Source organism: Trichosporon asahii (assembly GCF_000293215.1).
Source record: "Trichosporon asahii var. asahii CBS 2479 unplaced genomic scaffold scaffold00050, whole genome shotgun sequence".
Taxonomy (NCBI): Eukaryota; Fungi; Basidiomycota; class Tremellomycetes; order Trichosporonales; family Trichosporonaceae; genus Trichosporon; species Trichosporon asahii.
Window position 1 is genome coordinate 2,701,331 of NW_014040874.1, and position 17,739 is coordinate 2,719,069.

The following is a 17,739-nucleotide window of genomic DNA, read 5'->3' on the forward strand; positions in this document are numbered from 1 at the left end:
GAAAGCTCACATAGGCGAATCCACCAGTGCTGGGCCTGTTATCAGCTGATTGAAGCGATGGCTGCAACGGCCCCTCACTGAACGGTTATGATGGTACCCGGCAATCGTCATGCGCGCTCTACGATCAGAACAACTCAAAGGGCGGGGCAACGAGGCGATATCTGCGTTTGTCAGCTTGTGGACGGTACGGTCAGCTTCCCTTCCATACATCCCCAGTCTGGCCATCACTAACGCGGGCACGATGCGCGGCTGCAACCGCAGACTGAAGACTATGGACGAGGATACCCAACCATTCCGGAGATGAAAAGGAGCTGAGTGTCAGCTGGGATCTCTGGAGGAACAACAACTCACCGAAAGACAGCGGAGCAAGGTTGCCTCTCACCTAAGCTCCCAGTCTGTAAGTCAGTTGACGCCATCCACGCGCAACGGGCAGGAAGCAGGAGCTGAGTACCCCCGTGCCCGCACTCTCGAGGGCATTGTTCCAGACTTTCTCGACAGCCATTCGTGGCAGATGGGGTGTGCTGGTAGCCAGCGATTTGCTTAACTGGATGCGAAGGCGAGTGGGTGTGGAGCGAGAGGATGCGAGGTGCTAGGAGCAGCTCAGTCGTGTCAGCTCGAGTCAGGTGTCAGTCCAGCTGTTTCCGTGCGCCCCTCCACGATCATCGAAGATCGTCGTCAGAGAGGGGTGCGCACTCCAGTCCCTCAGTGATCGGTGCTTGAACCACCCCTCTCTGGCGTATGAGAGGAGCGCGTACGGGCAGCAACAGTGCCGGCGGCAAGCGAGACGATACGCTGCATGCCAGTGAAGACTCTGTCGGCTCTGTCTGCTCGTTGCCTCAGGATGTGAGAAATCAACGCTGTTCCTCCAAGGTCTTCGTACTCCACAGAACTTCTTCTGTCTATCGTGTCTCCGTCCCAGAGTCTCCAGTCGGCCAGGAGTATCAAACAAGTGCTGCGGCTGAGTGAGGGCCCGGACGTGCACTCGTCAGCGACCCACGGTCCGTGTTCTTCGGGTGCTTCAGAATTCAGAAGTGTTGATAGCTCAGACGCGCGATCAGACGGTAGGCAATTGTGTGAGCCATTACAGAACACTCCTCCGTCGACGTCATTTGTGCGTCAGGTGGCCAGATTGCGGTGCACCTTCGTGCGCTGAATGGCCGATACGTGCAGCGCCAACAGGGTTTCGGAGGCGTGTGACCGATCTGAAACGGCCCTCGCGGAGACGTCCGCTGCGACGTGCGTGGAACCGGCTGAAGCAGATATGCTTAAAGGGTATGGACGGGTAGAGCATTCCCACCTGGTCGTGTGCTTGCTAACGCAGGCTGCGCACCGTCGGAATGCACGTCAGTTCAAGTTGACGCACGAAGAGGAGCGTGTCACGGAAGGTGCAGGGAAGGGGTAGCTAGCCGTTTCACGTGAAGGAAGTAACCGAATTGCGGCCCCGCACCCGTACCGCCGGTGATACGCGACTGATTGAATGCGTTGACTGATAGCAGTGCACTACGCACAGCTCTACCGGTGTGCCAGCGTGCTCGTGTCGCGGTGACACACGCGCAGCCGGCAGTCCTTCCTTTACTTCTGGCGGCACTCGACACCTTACGCACGAGCCTCCTCTGTTCCACTTTCCTTCCACACTCTCGCTCTCCACGACCAGACTGACGACCTGCGACGACCAGCCAACGACCACTTGTATATATACCCTCTCTGCACAACGCGTGACACACCTTCCTTCACGTCTTCTCCCGGCGCACTCCCGCCCTCACGCTCTTTGGCCAGCATGGCTTCCTCCCCTCCGAAGGGCAGGCTGCCCGCTATTAATACCAGTCTGCCCGTGAGCTCTATCACCCCTGGCTTCTACCTGACAACAGAACACGATGGCAAGCCCGGACCGTACGCTTAGCATGCTCGCCAGGCTCCAGCGCATCGAGGAAGCCAAGCCGCGCGTGAGTACGGCTCGCACTCCCGTTCGACCATTACTCTAGCTCCCTGTGCATTTCGCAGAAGCTGATGACAGATCTCCAAGATTTCGTGGTTGAACGACGTCTTTGTGTACCGCGAGAGCATCCTGCCGGTCATCATCTACCCTGTCCTGGGCTTCACGATCTTCGCTGCTGCGGTGGCCGTCGCCGATATCTGGTACAATCGGACTATCGCTATTTCCAACAATGTTGGTGGGTTTCACAGACAGAGAATTATGACCAGCTCCCCGACCCGACGTCAGCTAACTCCAGTGCCTCTGCTCTCAGTAGTCGTCGGTCTTCTGCTCGTGTTCCGCAACTCGACTGCGTACGAGCGCTATGCTGAGTACGTTTCCAGCTCGGCTAAGGCTAACGCTCAGGGGCCGCAAGGATTTCACGGCGATGATTGCTGCATCGAGATCTCTTGCCCGCGTGAGTGCCAGCTTACTTATACCCCCAACCTAGCTGACAGACAGTCTATCTGGGTCGAGGTTGTCCCGCCGTCAGGCTCGCACTGGAGTGCGGCGCAGCGCCGCCAGCTGACTGAGCAGAAGCGACAAGCGATCCGCATGATCGTCGGCTTCGTGGTCGCGACCAAGCACTATCTGCGTTCGGAGGGCGGAGTGCACCACGCCGATCTGCAGGGGTTGCTGCCTCCTTCTCTGGTCAAGTTCGCTCTCAGCGGGAGCGGCAGTGGCCCCGACTCGCCAACCTCGGAACGGGGCACCGTGACGGGAGCGTCGGAGTGCTCGTCGCCTCGCTCGTACTCTGGCGTGCACGATGAGGAGCGTGAGGTTGGTCTGCCTACTGGTGCCCGCGTCCGCCCGCCCTTATTCACGATCTCATCGAATGCGACTCTGGTCGACACCCCCGAGCCCTCTGGCTTCATGCGTCAGCGCCGCCCCAGCACTGTCAAGGTCCTCGACGACCGTGTTCCTCGCAAGGGCAGCAAGAGCCCGCCTCACAAACTCTCGACTATGAGCGAGCGCACTCCTCTCATCAAGGCCGGCGTCAGGCAGGACCACAAGCACTCGTCCGTCGACCTCGCTGCACGCGCTACTGCCCCGTCTGTCGAGGAGGTCGGACTCAGCGGAATGGTCGAGGTCGGCCTGCCCCTTGTCATGTAAGCTATCTATAGTTCCAGACAAGCTGACATCAGTTCGCACGAGATCAGCCGCACGCTCTTCCGTTTCCGCCGCCAGGGCTATCTCGAGGACATTGGACCAGCCGTGAGCATCATGGAGCGGGAAGGGGGAGGGATGGGGCTTACGACCTTAGGGATACAATGCAAAGCAGGCTTACGTGCAGAGCATGATTGACCAGCTCGGCTCGATGGAGCGCATCATGTAAGTCAAGCTGTGAGTAATGCCTCGGAGCTGACTGCAGTCAAACCCCGCTGCCGTACATGTACACGTCGCACCTGAAGCAGTGTGTGACGGTGTACCTGCTCTGTCTGCCTTTCGTGCTCGTCGAGAGTCTCGGGTGGAAGATGATCCCCATTATTGCGGTAACGTCGTTCACGCTTGCGGGTATCGAGGGCCTCGCGTGTCTCTCCGAGGACCCGTTCGGATCGTAAGTACTCAGGCGCAGAAGCCAGCCGCCGGTTATGCCATCTTCTTTGGAAGCTGACAGCAGCGATCCTTCTGACTTGAACCTGGACCTGTACTGCACCGAGCTTCTCGTCGAGATCGAGGCCGTGCTGGAGACGCTTCCGGAAGGCGACCTAGACGAGGAGATTGTGTACCGCCGCTCGGAGCGCCAGATCCAGATCGACGACGAGGAAGACGGCTAAGTGCGAGCGTGCGTGCTTAGCGCGCGCCCCAAGCTCATTGTTTGTCTCCCCCAACGTCCAACCGCGCGTAGTGCCATCAGCCGGATCTGTAGTGAGTCACTTGACGCGCGTGAGATGGACGGAGCAGTGAGCGACCCTGTAGTGAATAGGAAACGAAATGATCCAGCGACGATCTATCCAACGTAGCCGCCCGTTTGTGTATACTTGTCCTCCTTCCATGTATCTATGAGTCACGAACGTTGTTGTGTCACGCAAGGTGTGGGCAGTGATGAAGAGGTGAGACACGGCTGGGTGAGGGAAGGTAGTGCAAGGCGGTGAAGCACCGATGGAGACCGACGAGGTGAGTGGGGTCCCCGTGCCCCGGTCATGCGTGTGGGAAGGATAGCGCGCGTGATAGTAACCGCCTAAGTGGAATGTAGCCGAGATGATGGGTGAGTAGGTGCGCCATTAGGTGAGCAGCTCTCCCACTCCACACTTAGGAACGGTCGAGCGCCAGGAACGGTAGTGGGCGGTGAAGGAGGATGTTCGCCACCCAGCGCCAAAACGAGCAATGGCGGTCGAGCAATCACAGGGCAGATTACTCCCGCTTGCCCATCTTGGCTGTGGTGATGGCCCCGGCTCTCAGCCTGTGTCTCTCAGCCTGCCTGCCAGCCAAAACCCTCACTAAGGGCCCAGTGAGTCTCCTGCACATCTCTCATGTTGCTGAATCCACATCCCGCAATTGGCCACACCCCACTCCCCTCCAACGCCATCCTCACTACATCCACCAACATCCCCTAAGCACGACCACACACACGCATCTCCATCCACGACTACCCCGCACTCACCCTCGCCCCAGTCACCGTCCAACTTCAGACCATCCATCAGACGACACATTCATCACCACACCGACCCCACCACCACACCCGACAGCTCCGACTCCGACAGACGTAACGCTCCCACGACCCGGCTGACCTAACAACTTGGCCATGTCCAAGCCCAAGCCCGGCCTGGGCAAGGGCATCGCGCGCACCCTCGCCCCGGTGCAGGCGACTCGGAGTGTAGCGCGCCTTCACCCTCCTGCGCCAGTGCCGCTGTGGGAAGCGACTGGTAGGCGCTCCTACAGCGCAGCCCCGATACGTTCCTCGGTCGATGCCTACCCTTATCCGTCATCATACCTGCCCCCGTCGCTTCTGTTCGACCGGCCGCGGGCCGGTCCCTCCAGTGCGCGGTTCGAGTTCGCCCCACCAGTGACGACACTGCCCGTCCTCCGCGTGCCCTCACCGCCTCATCCGGCCAAGACAGCTCGGCCATTCGAGACGCACACAGTGCTGTCACCGACAGGGACTAGCGCACCGGTCCCACCGCCGCTGGCCTTTGGAGCCCGACCAGAGGAGATAGAGGTCACGACGGCGGCACCGGTGCCCGATCCCAACAACCTGAACCTCTACTCGTCCAATCTCATCTTTCATCTCGGCGCAGCCGGATCGCCAAAGGACCGACCACCAACTCCGCCTCGACGAGGAGGCGGCGACCCGCCTCCACCGCGACAGCGCTCCTTCCCCTTGCCGGACGTGACGCCGCCTGCGTCACTGACATCAACAGCAGTCGGCGAGGACAGCTACTTTGCGCGTGTGGACGGGGTGTGCGTCGCTGACGGCGTCGGCGGGTGGAGTCGCTCCGGCAAGGGCCCAGGCGACCCGGGACGGTGGGCGCGGCTGCTGACGCACTTCTGCGAGGAGGAAGTTGCGCGCTGGTGGGCTGGTGCGGACGAGTATCTCGCGGACAGCGGGGACTGGAAGCGCGCCTTTGCTCGGGACAAGCAGCCGCAGCGCCGGCCGCTGGACCCCGTCGAGATCATGCAGAGGGGATACGAGAAGTGCCTCGCCTGCGCGGCCCAGGAGGGCATCTATGGCAGTTCCACCTGCCTCCTCGCGCTGCTGCACCACAGCACTTTGCTCGTCGCAAACCTGGGCGACTGCTCCCTGCTCGTCGTGCGCCGGGGCGAGGTCGTCTTCCGCACGAGCGAGATGCAGCACGCGTTCAACTTCCCACTCCAGCTCGGCACGCACTCGCGCGACGAGCCAATGAAGGATGCGAAGCGCTACGACATTGGCGTGGAGAAGGAGGACGTGGTGATTGTCGGCAGCGACGGGCTGATGGACAATCTCTTCGACGAGGACATTCTCGAGACGCTGTCCGAATTCGCGCCGCCGGCGCAACAGTCCAACCTGCCCCCCTTCAGTCCACAGATCGTGAGCGAGGCGCTGTGCAACCGCGCGCGCGAGATTAGCGAGACGACAACGGCAACGACCCCCTTCATGATGCGCGCCATTGAGGAGGGAATCGACTTTGTCGGAGGCAAGCGGGACGACATTAGCGTCCTCGTCGGCGTCGTCGGGGACAGGGACTCGAACCTCGTGCTCGAGGCGGCGTAGCCTGCCGAGCTGAGCGCCGAGCTGAGCGCAGCGAAGCGAGGCTGGGCGAGGTGCAGCTGGTGTGTGTGCGGCGAGGCTGCGACGAAGCACTCGTGTGGAGAGCGCCGCAGCGTGCGTCCAGCCATCAGCGAAAACAGAACAGGCGTAGCGCCGTCGGTCCATCGGTCGAAGTTTCGCGATCCAGTGACCAAAAACATGGGTGGCAAACGTCACGCAACTCGTTTTGCGTGTCAAACAAAGGCCAGCGTGATCGTGTGCGACTGTCCGAATCCCTCCGAGCTTCTCCCCAAGCGTCATCATCATCACACCGACACACCGACCGGCGCCCGAATCTCTGCAGAGTAGGAGCAAAGAGAAGACCAGTGGCACACCGAGCCCAAATCGTATCTTTAGACCACAACAATCAAAACAACACACCCCAACATTGAGCTTCTAGAATCCCATCCCATCCGTTGTAAGACCCCGACCCGACGAGTTTATTAGAATTGTGGTATATACGTATATTCCCTTGGATCAGGGAGGAGCGTCCGCAAATGCATAGTGTTGTCACATTCTGTCTAAGATCTAAAGGATGAGTCGACAAGAAGAAGGAATGGGGGAATGGTGACTGAGAAGGGGGAGATGAGATGGGTTGAAAATGGGTGATTATGTGTTTGTTGTTTATGCTACAGAGGCTCGAGGCTCTGCCTATGAAGCCTGCGCCTCGACGGCGTCCCGGGTCTATTGGTGGTCTATGATGATGGATGCCTCTACTCCATCTATGGCCTCTATGCTCTCCTCTTTGCCTTGCCTCCTCTATACTGTCTCCTCTTCCGCTCGGCATTGATCCCGAGACCCCGAGTCGCCCATTTGCTCGGTATAATCCCAGTTCACAGCTAGGGTAGGCGCATGATCGAGATCGAGCTCGACTCGAGGCGCGCCGCTAGACCAAGTCTGGTCGAGACAGGCGGACGTCCGTGGTCGAGCGGTGGCCGGATCCTGTACAGTCGTCAAAATCCTTGACGAGCTCACTTCTCCTCCTTGTGCACGCTCAGCCGCTCATGTGCCCCAAGCCACCGCCCCACGCCCTCATAACACGCAATCATGAGCCCACAGGCAGGCGCAACCTTCGCACACCGCGGCACGACGCCCGCAAAGAGCGCGCCCGCGCCCTCCGTCTTGATAATATGCAGGCAGAGCGGGATAGTCGACGCGCGGTGGTTCAGCGCCTCCGGGGCGCAGGAGGGAGAGGGGGTGAAAACCTGTCGCCGCGTCTTGAGCACGTCAAAGGGCTGCGTCAGCAGCGCGGCCACTATACCGCTGAGTGCGCCAGAAGTGAAGGAAATGCCGACGGGGGACATGGAAACGGGCGCCTGAGGCGAGGAGAGGCGCGATTTCAGCAGCTCAAAGCCGGCCCAGTAGATACCTTGTTGTCAGCTTTCGAATGGAGTCAGGTGAACTGGAACTTACCGGAAAACGGGACGTCGCGCCAGAGCGTTGGACCCAGGCCGCGCCAGAGGATCGAGACGCCGTCGGCCTTCACCAGCGCAGCCATGTCCCGCGCCGTGCTCGCGTAGGTTGGGGGTGCATGACCCGCTATCTGTCAGCTATGTTCGCTTCTTGTCGTGTTGCTTAGCCATATACTCACGTGGCGGCAGCGCCTGCAGTCTCGTCCTGAACATTTCGATCGGCGAGATGATCGTGGCACTGAGCGTTCGGGCGAGCGAGCCCGCGACTAGCGGTGCGGGGGTCAGGATGGCGTTCTGCCCCTTGTTGGCGAACATGGGCGCGAGCACTGAGAGGAGATACTCGTATCCGAGCATGTAGATCGCACTCGATGGGACCGACATGGTTCTGCGGTTAGCTCAAGGAACAACGCACGAGCTCTGCGCGGAGCGGAGTGATGAAGCAGTGATAGAGTCGGCCTCTAACTGCGGGGCTGAAAGTCTTGATCGGAGAGCGCTATTAAGCGCACTCCACGCCCGCCTGATGCGCTCCAGCTCGGTGTAACTCACAATGTCGTCCCTACTCCCTTCCACAACCCCCTCACTCCCGTCTCCCTCCTGACCGCCGCAATCTCGTTCCAGAACCCTCCCTCCTTGTGCACCTCTAGCGGCAGACCGCCCGGGATCCCTCGCCGGATAGCCTGCTCAAATGTGACCGCCTCGGTCGCCTCGCCCCAAATCCCCGCCCACTTGCTCGGGTGGTAGCACCCAGCGGGTGCCATGAGGACCTCGCCACCGGACGAGCGCAGGAGGGTCGCCCCCGCTGGTCCTGGACGAGCGCCGGGGATCGTGCTCGTCGCGCACTCTCCATTTGACCGGGAGGGAACGACAACGACGGTCTGGCAACACTCGGCCGGCGGCCGGAACTCTGGACGCATCTGGGGCTGCACGGTTTGCAGGCGAGTCTTCAGCACATCGAAGGGTGTCACTGTTATCAGCTCTCTGCGCGCACTTTGAGCTCGAGGGTTACCTCGTCCATGACATGGATTCCAGGATGATTTGGAGGGAAGGTCCGGAGCTCGCTCGGAGCTCGGCGCTCGGCTCTACTCACTCAGCAAACTCGTCGACACGGCGCCCATCATGGCGGCAACGGCCTTGGCGCCGAACGGGCTGATCTTACTCGTCGGCGTTGACGGTCCCGCCTCGTTGTCCCGCTCGGCGAGCCCTTGCTGCTCGCCCCATGCCAGCTCCTCCCCAGCGTCTGGGAGCACGGGGTTCTCGAGGTCGGGGTGCTGCTCCGGCGGCGGCGGGCGGGGGTGATGCTTGTGCGGTGGCGGGTGCGCGAGCACTTCGGCGGGCGGCATGGTGTGTCTACTCGGAGATGGACAGGTGGATCGGGAAATGCAGTCTAATGGCTTGTGGAACGTTCGTTGATTGTGTGGGTCGTTTCGTTGGGGTTCGAGACCGTCAGCGTCGTTTGCTCTGTCAGACCAGAGAGATCGTGCGGACGCAAGTTATCGACGGCCGTCTTGTGGAGTGCGCTGATGTACTCCGAATGCGTTGGTGGTGAAGCAGTGATGTAGTTGTGGAAGTGGGTGATGATTCCTGAAATTCTTGGGTCGGCTGACCAGGAATTGTTGGAACGGAAACGATGACGATCACAAAGGTATGGCTTCTTCCTTTGCCGCTGACTCGGCTACCTCTCGTATAGAGTCGTATTTTGACGGCCAAGGTCCACACGGTGGCGCGGGCATGGGCACTCACCCAAGCCAGCACGCGATGATGCGTCGGGCCATCCCCGGATCTCCGAATAATCTCCAGTGCGGAAACCCTCCACCGGCCGAAACCTTGCACGTGACTTTTATGACGTGGCACCTTCTGTGAGAGGGTGAGTGGACTGATAAGCGGCGACGGCCTCAGTGGAGCACCTCGCAATGGAGCAATGTTCCCACCCTCGTCCTGCGTCCCTCTTACGCGTCAGGCAGATGCGGTTGATTTCTCTATCGCCACCTACATTCGTCGTCATCGTTCTGTTGTCAACAAACATCCACACCTCTCCATCCACCCTTACTCCTTACGCCAACGTGTCATCCGCAGTCTACGCCACACCGTCATAACACTGCACTCGTCCTTGCATCACTTGCACCAAGCCTAGCGACACAAACAATAACCCCATTCACGCCTGGAAGGACTGGAGCGACATGAAGGAACTACCAACCACCCGCGTCCCGCTCGCCGAGCTCCCGTTGTCCGACTACGTGCGCGACCCCAACCTGCCCCTCTCCCCCGTCTCGCTCCCGCTGAAGCGCCCCGCGACGCCGAAAGCGGCAACGGCTACTCCGAAACGCGTCGTGGTCGAACTAGACGCAGACGAGCTGGGAACGGGCCGATCGCCAGCCCGCAGGCTGTTTGACGCGACGCCGCGGGCGTCCAAGATTGCGAGGGCGCCTTTTGGCGGGAATACGGCCGGAGGGGACGGAATCGCATCGTCCAGCTCGTCCAGCGGCTCCAGCGGCTCCAGCGGCTCCAGCTTGAGTGGGAGTGGAATCAGTGGAAACACAAGTGTAGGCGGACTCGCGCCGTCGCCTCCCCTCCGCTCGCGCCGGGGCTCGGATGCCCTCCCCACCCCCGTCTCGAGCACGTCCTCATCTACCTCGTCAAACACGCCGAGTAATGGACGGGTACACGATCCCGGCTTCGTGATCTTCAGCGACGACGATGTGCTCGCGCGTCCGGTCTCCCAACTCTTCGTCCCCGTGTCGGATACGGATGAGGAGAACATCCCTCCAGAGGTTGAGGTTGAGGTTGAGGCGACGCCGCGACGCAAACGCTTCGAGCCCTCCAAGCTCTCCACGGTGACGACCTCCAGTTCGAGCTCGGTTGTGGAGGAGAAGGAGCAGCCAGCGATGAGTGGGAAACAGGGCATGATCGACGAGGCGGATGAGGTCTAGTCCCTCTCCCTCTTTTCTTCGTCCCTCCTGTACTCCAGTATACGCGCATCGTTGTCATTTTTCTCCATCTCCTGTCGCGGTTCCGAGAGCGCTGAAGCGACTCGCTGGTCGTCAGTGCCTCCGGCCCAGCCGCTGTTGTACGCCCTCTCAGGTCTTCATTATTGTACACTTGAGCCCATATGTATTTGTCATCGCTAGTCAGAACCATATCCAGGCCACGCTCGCAGTCCACGATATCTCTGCATCGCGATGAGCTTGACGCGATCAACGCGTTGTTGACAGTGGCTTATCTCAGCCACACCTTCAGCCTCGATCGCCTCGAGCTTCCTGTCCACCTGACCACGACCCAGTCCAGCACATCTCCAGTCTACCCTGCACACTTGCTTCCTCTACTGCAACAAAAGTGGTCTAGTCATAAATCACAGATCACATCTAAGAATGACACTGATCACATTAATGCCGTGGGGGGATGCGGTGTACGTACGGCGCGCAAGAAACCAAAAATGGGGGGTAAATGGAAATGAAGTGGGAATCGTCTATGTGCGCGGGGTGCGTGTGGAATTGTGGGAAGTCTATGTTGGTGTTTGTGTTAGCTTGATGTTTGTTAGGAGGGGGTGGTTCCAGCTGAAGAGCGACTTAGAACCATTGCACGCAGCCGAGGACGGCCAGCGCGAGGAAAAGGATGGGCGATGAGAGGTTGCCCGCGCCGCTCTTGACGGCGGCCTTGTTCGGGTCCGCGACCGCGACTTGGGGCTTGTTGCCCGCCTCCTTGACGGCGGGGGACTCCTCCTCGACGATCAGCTTGGCGGAGGGCGTAGCCTTGGGCGAGGGAGAGGGGGAGGGAGACGGCTTGGCCTTCTCAATCACCTCGGGCTGGGGGAGGACCGTGGCGGGGCCAACGGGCTGCTTGCCAATCTGCCCATTGCCGATCAGGACCATCTCGCCCTCGGACGGGACGCCGTTGACGACGAAGAAGATCATGGCTGGGCCGGGCGTGAAGAGGTTCGGGTTGGGCGGCAGCTGCGACACGTGCACCTTGATCTGGTTCTTGTCCTTGTCCACCGTCGTCGACGTCGCGAGCTCGAGGTAGCGCTGGCCAAAGTTCATGCCGTGCGTGCTGAAGCCGGTGCGGATGAGGACGACCTTGATCGTCGCCGGGTCGGCGGACGCGTCGTTGTAGGTCAGCGACCACGCGTCGCCACCGTACGACAGCGACTCAGGGAAGGCGCTGACGACAGGGCGAGGCTCATTGTACCACGAAGGGTACCACTTCTCGACGCTGTACTTGGTCGGCCACAGCGACATGGTCACATCCGGGTTCGGGTTCGAGCCGGAGATGAGAACCGAGCCGTCAGACAAAAGAATAGCAGTCGAGTGGTACATGCGCTCCTGAGTCGAGGTGCCGAGACCGTCGCGGTTGAAGCGCCTGCCAGAAGGCGCGTTCGGGTTGTAGACAACAGGAGTGTAGATCGGGTTCTGGCCGAGCGACATGCCGACAGAGTAGTTGCGGTCAGAGTAGCCAGCAGTGCCCATCTTGACACCGTTGCCGAGCCACATGGTGCCGTCGGGGAGGTACACGAGCGAACCCATGCTGCGGCCCTCAGGGAGGTGGTCGTCGTCCTCGTACTGGGGGCTAGGGTCGTCGGGGCGGATGCGCACGCAGGTGTTGTCGGCGGGAACAGCAGTAACGTTGTAGCCGGGGTTGCCGTCGGTCGAGTTGCGGAAGTCGGCGTCGGAGCCACCACAAAAGACGAGCTCGACAGTGTAGTTGTTGGCCGGCGTCAGAGGGAGCATGGCGGCGGCAGCAGAGGCGGGGTACACGCGCGAGGCGTACGGCATGTCCGGGAGGGGAATCTCCTGGCGGGTGTCCATGTCGTACAGAATCGTCTTCTTGGCAGCCTGCAGGAAGAGCTTGCCGCTCGGAAGGAGCCACGTCAGGGGGAAGAGGCAGAGGGGAAGCGTGTCCTCGAGGAACTTCATGGGGATCGAACCCGACGACCGCTTCGGCCAGTACTCGTACGTCGGGTTGTTCTGCTCCTTGACGGCGACGTAGCCACCGTTGAAGTCACCGCCGATGACAATGACGGATCCGTCGGCGAGACCCTCGACGGTCGGGTACCAACGCTTGCCCTGGAGGGGGTCAGTGCTGCCGGAGTAACCGGAGCTCGTGCTGTGCACCGCAGCCCATGTGTTCAATGGTTACTCACCGTCATGGTAAGGTCGGGTCCGTTCTCGGCCCACTCGCAGCTGCCGTCGTCGCACGGCGTGATGACGCGGACGGCCTCACCTCCATCAGTGTTGAGGTAGGGGTTGACGCCGGTGGGGTTCTGGACCTTGTCGTTAACGGCGACGCCTCCATGGGTGACGGGCTGGTTTCCTCCAAACACGGCCCAGGATCCGTTGGCGACGTGCAGACCACCGGCGCAGAACGTGTTGGACGTGACGGCCATGGGCGTAGCCTCGTGGCTCTTCAGGTCGTACTTGGTTCCCCAGGCGGGGTGTCCGCCGATCTGGAGCGAGTTGTTCTCGGCCTTGTCAAGAATGTACACCGTATTCTTGGTACCGAGGAACATCATCTGGGCCGACACGCCCGAGTCGCCCTTCTCGACGAAGCCGCCCGGAACCGCATCGCCGTCCAGGAAGCTGATGGTTGTCGACTGCCCAACGTCGCTCGCCGACGAGCCCGCAGCCGCCGACGCCTGACGGGCGAGATGGCGGTGGCGGTTCGTCGGGCCGTGGGCCGCGCTCGCGGTCGCGGCAAACAGCGCGAGGCTGGAGAGAAGCATGGTTTAGATGTGATCAAGCAAGTAAGAATGACTGTATTTCGGCCAGCGAAGGGTTGTGAAAGTGTTTAGCAAAGAGATTGTTCTGTTTTGGGAGTAGAAAGAGAGTGTCGGTATGCCTCGAGCGGGCGAGTCGAAGCGAGGACGGGGCGGAGGGGAGAAGGCGAGGGGAGTCGGAGAGTCGAGAGGAAGGAGTGTGAGGGAGCGAGCGAGCAAAGGAGAGTGAGGGGGTTGAATGAGAGTGAGTGATTAAAGAGCGTTGCTGCGGCCGGAGGGGAGGTGGTGGTCGCTGGAGGGTCGTGCGTTGGGCGTGTGGTGTTAGTGGATGTCGACTGGGTTGTCAGGCCAGCAGCGACGTGAGTGAGGGGCTAGAGGGATGGGATGGGTGGTCCAAGCAGCGGGATGTTTAAAGCAGCAGCAGCAGCAGCCGCAGTGCATCGCACCCACCCTCCCATGGGAGGTGCAGCGGGCACAGCCAGGCTTGCGGTTGCTGGATGGACGACGTCGCGCAGTGGTGGCCGGGTCGAGGCGGAGGACGATGACGGGCCGCGTTGGGCTAGTCGGTGGTTAGTCTCAGGGCAGCCGGGTGGAATGCCATTCAGTCAGTCCTCGTCCCTCAGCCCCGGAAGACGCATCTGCCAGGGCCGCCGCTTCAGGTTGCTGTACGCCCATACGCCCAGTTCAGCCTCGAACCACGCCCATGCACACTCAACGGCCTCCTCTGTGCGCTGTCTCGCTGTCTCGACGATGTTTGCATAAGGCCAAGTTCAAAGCCCAAAGGCTGTGTTTTCGCTGTATCACAATTCTATTCTTTCAGACGACCGACGCAGAGCCGCATGGCAACGGCTCACCCTGCCCGCACGGTGTCGCATGTCCCTCCCAGGGTGTATCGCTGATCTCCCCTTCTGCACAAACGACATGCATGCAGCCCTGCGTCAATCGCGCCAAGGCTTGGGCCACAGAAGGTTAGAACTATGCTGATCGGGAGGGTTCGCTGGATTGCTTGGCTTGCATGGCTTGGGTGACGACGATGAGTGGGCATTGGGCTATTGGGCATGCGGCACCGGGGGGGCGAGCGAGGGGTAAAGCGATCTGGTACCTCTCCTGTTGTCCTCCGAGTGTGCGCGAATGTGCGTGTGGGACATGTCCTGCGCACGAATGGACCGGCCAGAAGCCACAGTAACCGAACAGCCGTCCACTCAAGCCTTGGAGCCCACTGCAGCGCAGACACGATCGCGGCTGACTTTACTTGATCCGGCCACCCGGCTCGCCCGTGAATCCGTCAATACTCGGTCTCTGCGCGTTCTGCGCCTGTGCTAAGCCGCAACCCGCTCGGTTCCTGGTACTGACCAAGCGTGATCCCGCGGTGCATCCCTTGGAGTCCCCCTTCCCCTCCGACCGCAGCCTCCAACGAACGGAGTCTGCAACGTCTGCAACGTTTGAACCTCGCAGCCATGCTCCATCGGCCGAAGGCCATGATACGCAGGCGATGATTTGCGCTGCTCCTCCATCCCCTACCCCGTACCCCGCTGTACCGAAACAGAAGGACAAGGTTTGCTACACTCGGGCAGCGCCCAATAGCCCACCGCGCCAATCAGGGATCCAAGACCCGGATGACCGGAATGCTGGGCCCTGAGGCGGCCGAGGCCGCCGCCCCTTACAAGCCTCGACGCGTCACGCGTCCTTAAACTGTCCACAGGGACAGTCAGATCTCTTAGTGCGGCATTGGCGTCAATTTGCCCCCCTCCTGGCACCAATCAATCACCCATGACCACACTCGAGACTGACTGCCGGACTCGGCGGAGCTTTGTGCGAAGCATGTGACGGCCGGAGGACCTAGGACTACGATCGCGCAAGCAACAGCGAAGCACACACGGCGATACGCTGAGCGCCGTGAATTGGTCTGCGTCCTCTCGGGACAATCGCGGGCTGCAGGAAACATGGTCGTAGCACTATGCTCGACTGTGATCGAGCCCGTCTGCGCAATCACGTCAACCACTCCCAAAATACATGCGGACCAGCTTGAAATACACGGGGTTCAAGCGATTAAGAGAACTCCTTCCAGTCATTCGCCTGCTCCCACGCATACGCCGCAGCGTACAGCGTACCCTCGTCCCAGCGCCGGCCGACAAGCTGCATCCCGACTGGCAGCCGGACGCCAGCGTCGTTCGCGAGCATGCCGACAGGGAACGAGAGCGCCGGGTGCCCTGTCTGAAGCGTTAGCGTGCCTTTTGGACCTTTTGAACCCTCTCGCTCAAGCGATCAAGTTCCTTTTCGCTCGAATTCGCTCCCAATTCGGACTCAGACAGATTGCTGATTGTCCACGTCTCGGCGAACAGAACAAACAGCCCGACGACGAACCGGTGCCTGTGCTCGTCCGAAGGCTCTGAACACTCCGAGCACGGCGGGAGGGGACATGCGCTGGTTCGCCGACATGCCGCGGCCAAGACTTCGCTACCTGCTTGGCCGCAGTCGTGATGGCTCACCGCCGTGCCTCGGCGCTTGACTGACGCAAACTCACCAGATTGAACGGCGCCGTGTTCAGCGTCACACCCGTGCAGTTCTTCATGACCTCATCGAGCTCACTGCCCTCCTCAATGTGCTTCGGCGGCAGGTTCGGCAGCGTCGGCATCAGGAGGATGTCGACTTCGTCCATGACCCCGTCATATGCGTCGCGGAGCTTGCGGACCAGGTTTGTCGCCTTACCGTACAGCGTCGGGTTCATGTGCTTCCAGCCGTACTCGCCGTTGACGATCGTGTTCTTCGAGCTGACGAACATGTCGTTGAACGACTCCTGCGTGATCGGTACGCTCTTGGCCGTAAAGTCGTTCAGCGCCAGGTGTCGGCGTCCCGTGCTCCGACCCAGCGCGACCTGGGATGCACCAAGGCGTCCGATCACCGCCCACAGATCGGGGCCGTTCTTGTGCATTGGCACAGAGACCGTGGATACGACTGCACCGAGAGCTTCCAGCCGAGCGGCTGCCTTGCGCACCAGCTCGCTGACCTTTGGGTCGTGGACGGCGGCAGCGAAGCCCTCCGTCAGAAGACCAATGCGAAGGCCCTTCACCCCCTTTGCCGCAAGGGCAGAGTAGTCGGGCACCGAGCCGGGAAGAGGGCAGCCAGCAACCTGCCTGTCGTCGATGTTGTCGGCACCAGCAATGGCCTGTAGGAACTTGGCGTTGTCCAGGACAGTCTGATGTCAGCTGCGTTCAACCACGAGCCAGCTAGTACTCACTCGGCTCATGGGTCCGACATGGTCAAGCGTCGGCTCCAGGCTCACGACGCCGGTATACGGCACAAGCCCATGGGTCGGCTTCATGCCTACGATACCGTTCTTCGATGCCGGAATGCGGATCGAGCCACCCTGGTCGCCGCCAATAGCGAGATCGACGTCGCCGCGCGCCACGAGCACTCCGCTGCCGCTTGAGCTGCCACCGGCGGAGTAACCATCGGCGTAGACGTTGCTGATGGGTCCGGTCGCACTCGAGTCGCTGAGTCCCCACAGGGAGAGGTTCTCACAAACGGCCTTCCCCAGCACGGTGCCTCCTGCCTCGAGAATGCGCGTGACGACACTAGCATCGACGTTCGGTACCCAATCCTTGACTGCGTTGGTGCCGACAAGCGCGGGGACACCTGCCACAGCGACGTTGTCCTGATGTCAGCTCACGTCTGCTGCAAAACTCAGCTGCCCTCGATCCCGAGGAAGACCACGTCCCGTCGACTAAACGACCCCCACGTACCTTCAAAGCCACAGTCTTGCCCTTGAGCAGCCCCTCGTTCTTCTGCTGGTCGCGGATGGTCGCCTTCCACGCCCAGGCGTTTGCGGGGTTGTCCTTCCCCGTCGGTCGGTGCACGTTCTCGCGGGGAAAACGTTCCTCGTCTACGATCGGAACATAGTCATCCATCTGTTCGACGCGGTCCCAGATCTCCCAGATGCCCTTCAGGAAGGTGGTGTAGTGCTTCTCCTCCTTCTCCGGTACGGACAGCCCCAGCGGCTCGAGCGTCTCGCGCACAGAGCTGTCTGTGATGGGATTGTTGGGCGAGAGCTCCTTGGGCGGCAGGGCGGCGGACATATTGGGCTCCGTGAGGTGGTCAGAGCGTAGTGATCGTCCTGTTCTATTTGGGGTGAGGGGCCAAGACGCCGATGGGGTCTATGCGAGTTGGTGCTAAAACCGAACAAGTCCTTGGATGCAGAGATGAAAGATGTGATCATGCAGAGCCGAGGAAGACACAGAGGGAAGACCGACATCGCCGAGTGGGCAGCAGAGTGGACAACGGTATCGGACGAGGCCGAAAAGACGGTCAACATGGCTGCGGTGTCGTCATGTGGACCGTGCCTGGCATGATCGGACCGGTGCCGGACTCGTCGTTGCACGGTGTTATTCGGCGCAACGACCGCCAGCATGTCAGCATC

General features: G+C 60.8%; 6 protein-coding genes across 6 annotated transcripts; 3 read left to right on the top strand and 3 right to left on the bottom strand.

Moving 5' to 3' along the window:
• Window positions 1–1,901: 1,901 nt before the first annotated feature.
• On the top strand, window positions 1,902–3,750 carry A1Q1_02242 (uncharacterized protein; the record flags this gene model as incomplete). The annotated part of the gene is made up of 6 exons (XM_014325187.1): window positions 1,902–1,943; window positions 2,024–3,081; window positions 3,133–3,187; window positions 3,237–3,304; window positions 3,345–3,530; window positions 3,591–3,750. The coding sequence occupies 6 exons, from the start codon at window positions 1,902–1,904 to the stop codon at window positions 3,748–3,750; spliced, it is 1,569 nt and encodes a 522-aa protein (XP_014180662.1).
• A 968-nt stretch (window positions 3,751–4,718) lies between these two features.
• A1Q1_02243 (uncharacterized protein) lies at window positions 4,719–6,167 on the top strand (the record flags this gene model as incomplete). Its single annotated transcript, XM_014325188.1, has 1 exon — window positions 4,719–6,167. One exon carries the CDS (start codon window positions 4,719–4,721, stop codon window positions 6,165–6,167), a length of 1,449 nt encoding a protein of 482 aa, XP_014180663.1.
• Window positions 6,168–6,962: 795 nt separating this feature from the next.
• On the bottom strand, window positions 6,963–8,955 carry A1Q1_02244 (metallochaperone; the record flags this gene model as incomplete). The annotated part of the gene is made up of 6 exons (XM_014325189.1): window positions 6,963–7,145; window positions 7,295–7,572; window positions 7,617–7,742; window positions 7,795–8,000; window positions 8,162–8,579; window positions 8,703–8,955. The coding sequence occupies 6 exons, from the start codon at window positions 8,953–8,955 to the stop codon at window positions 6,963–6,965; spliced, it is 1,464 nt and encodes a 487-aa protein (XP_014180664.1).
• An 837-nt stretch (window positions 8,956–9,792) lies between these two features.
• Window positions 9,793–10,542, top strand: A1Q1_02245 (uncharacterized protein; the record flags this gene model as incomplete). Its single annotated transcript, XM_014325190.1, has 1 exon — window positions 9,793–10,542. The coding sequence occupies one exon, from the start codon at window positions 9,793–9,795 to the stop codon at window positions 10,540–10,542; it is 750 nt and encodes a 249-aa protein (XP_014180665.1).
• A 636-nt stretch (window positions 10,543–11,178) lies between these two features.
• A1Q1_02246 (glyoxal oxidase precursor) lies at window positions 11,179–13,328 on the bottom strand (the record flags this gene model as incomplete). The annotated part of the gene is made up of 2 exons (XM_014325191.1): window positions 11,179–12,672; window positions 12,750–13,328. The coding sequence occupies 2 exons, from the start codon at window positions 13,326–13,328 to the stop codon at window positions 11,179–11,181; spliced, it is 2,073 nt and encodes a 690-aa protein (XP_014180666.1).
• Window positions 13,329–15,371: 2,043 nt separating this feature from the next.
• On the bottom strand, window positions 15,372–17,398 carry A1Q1_02247 (uncharacterized protein; the record flags this gene model as incomplete). The annotated part of the gene is made up of 4 exons (XM_014325192.1): window positions 15,372–15,536; window positions 15,847–16,518; window positions 16,561–16,977; window positions 17,066–17,398. 4 exons carry the CDS (start codon window positions 17,396–17,398, stop codon window positions 15,372–15,374), a joined length of 1,587 nt encoding a protein of 528 aa, XP_014180667.1.
• Between the last annotated feature and the right edge of the window lie 341 nt (window positions 17,399–17,739).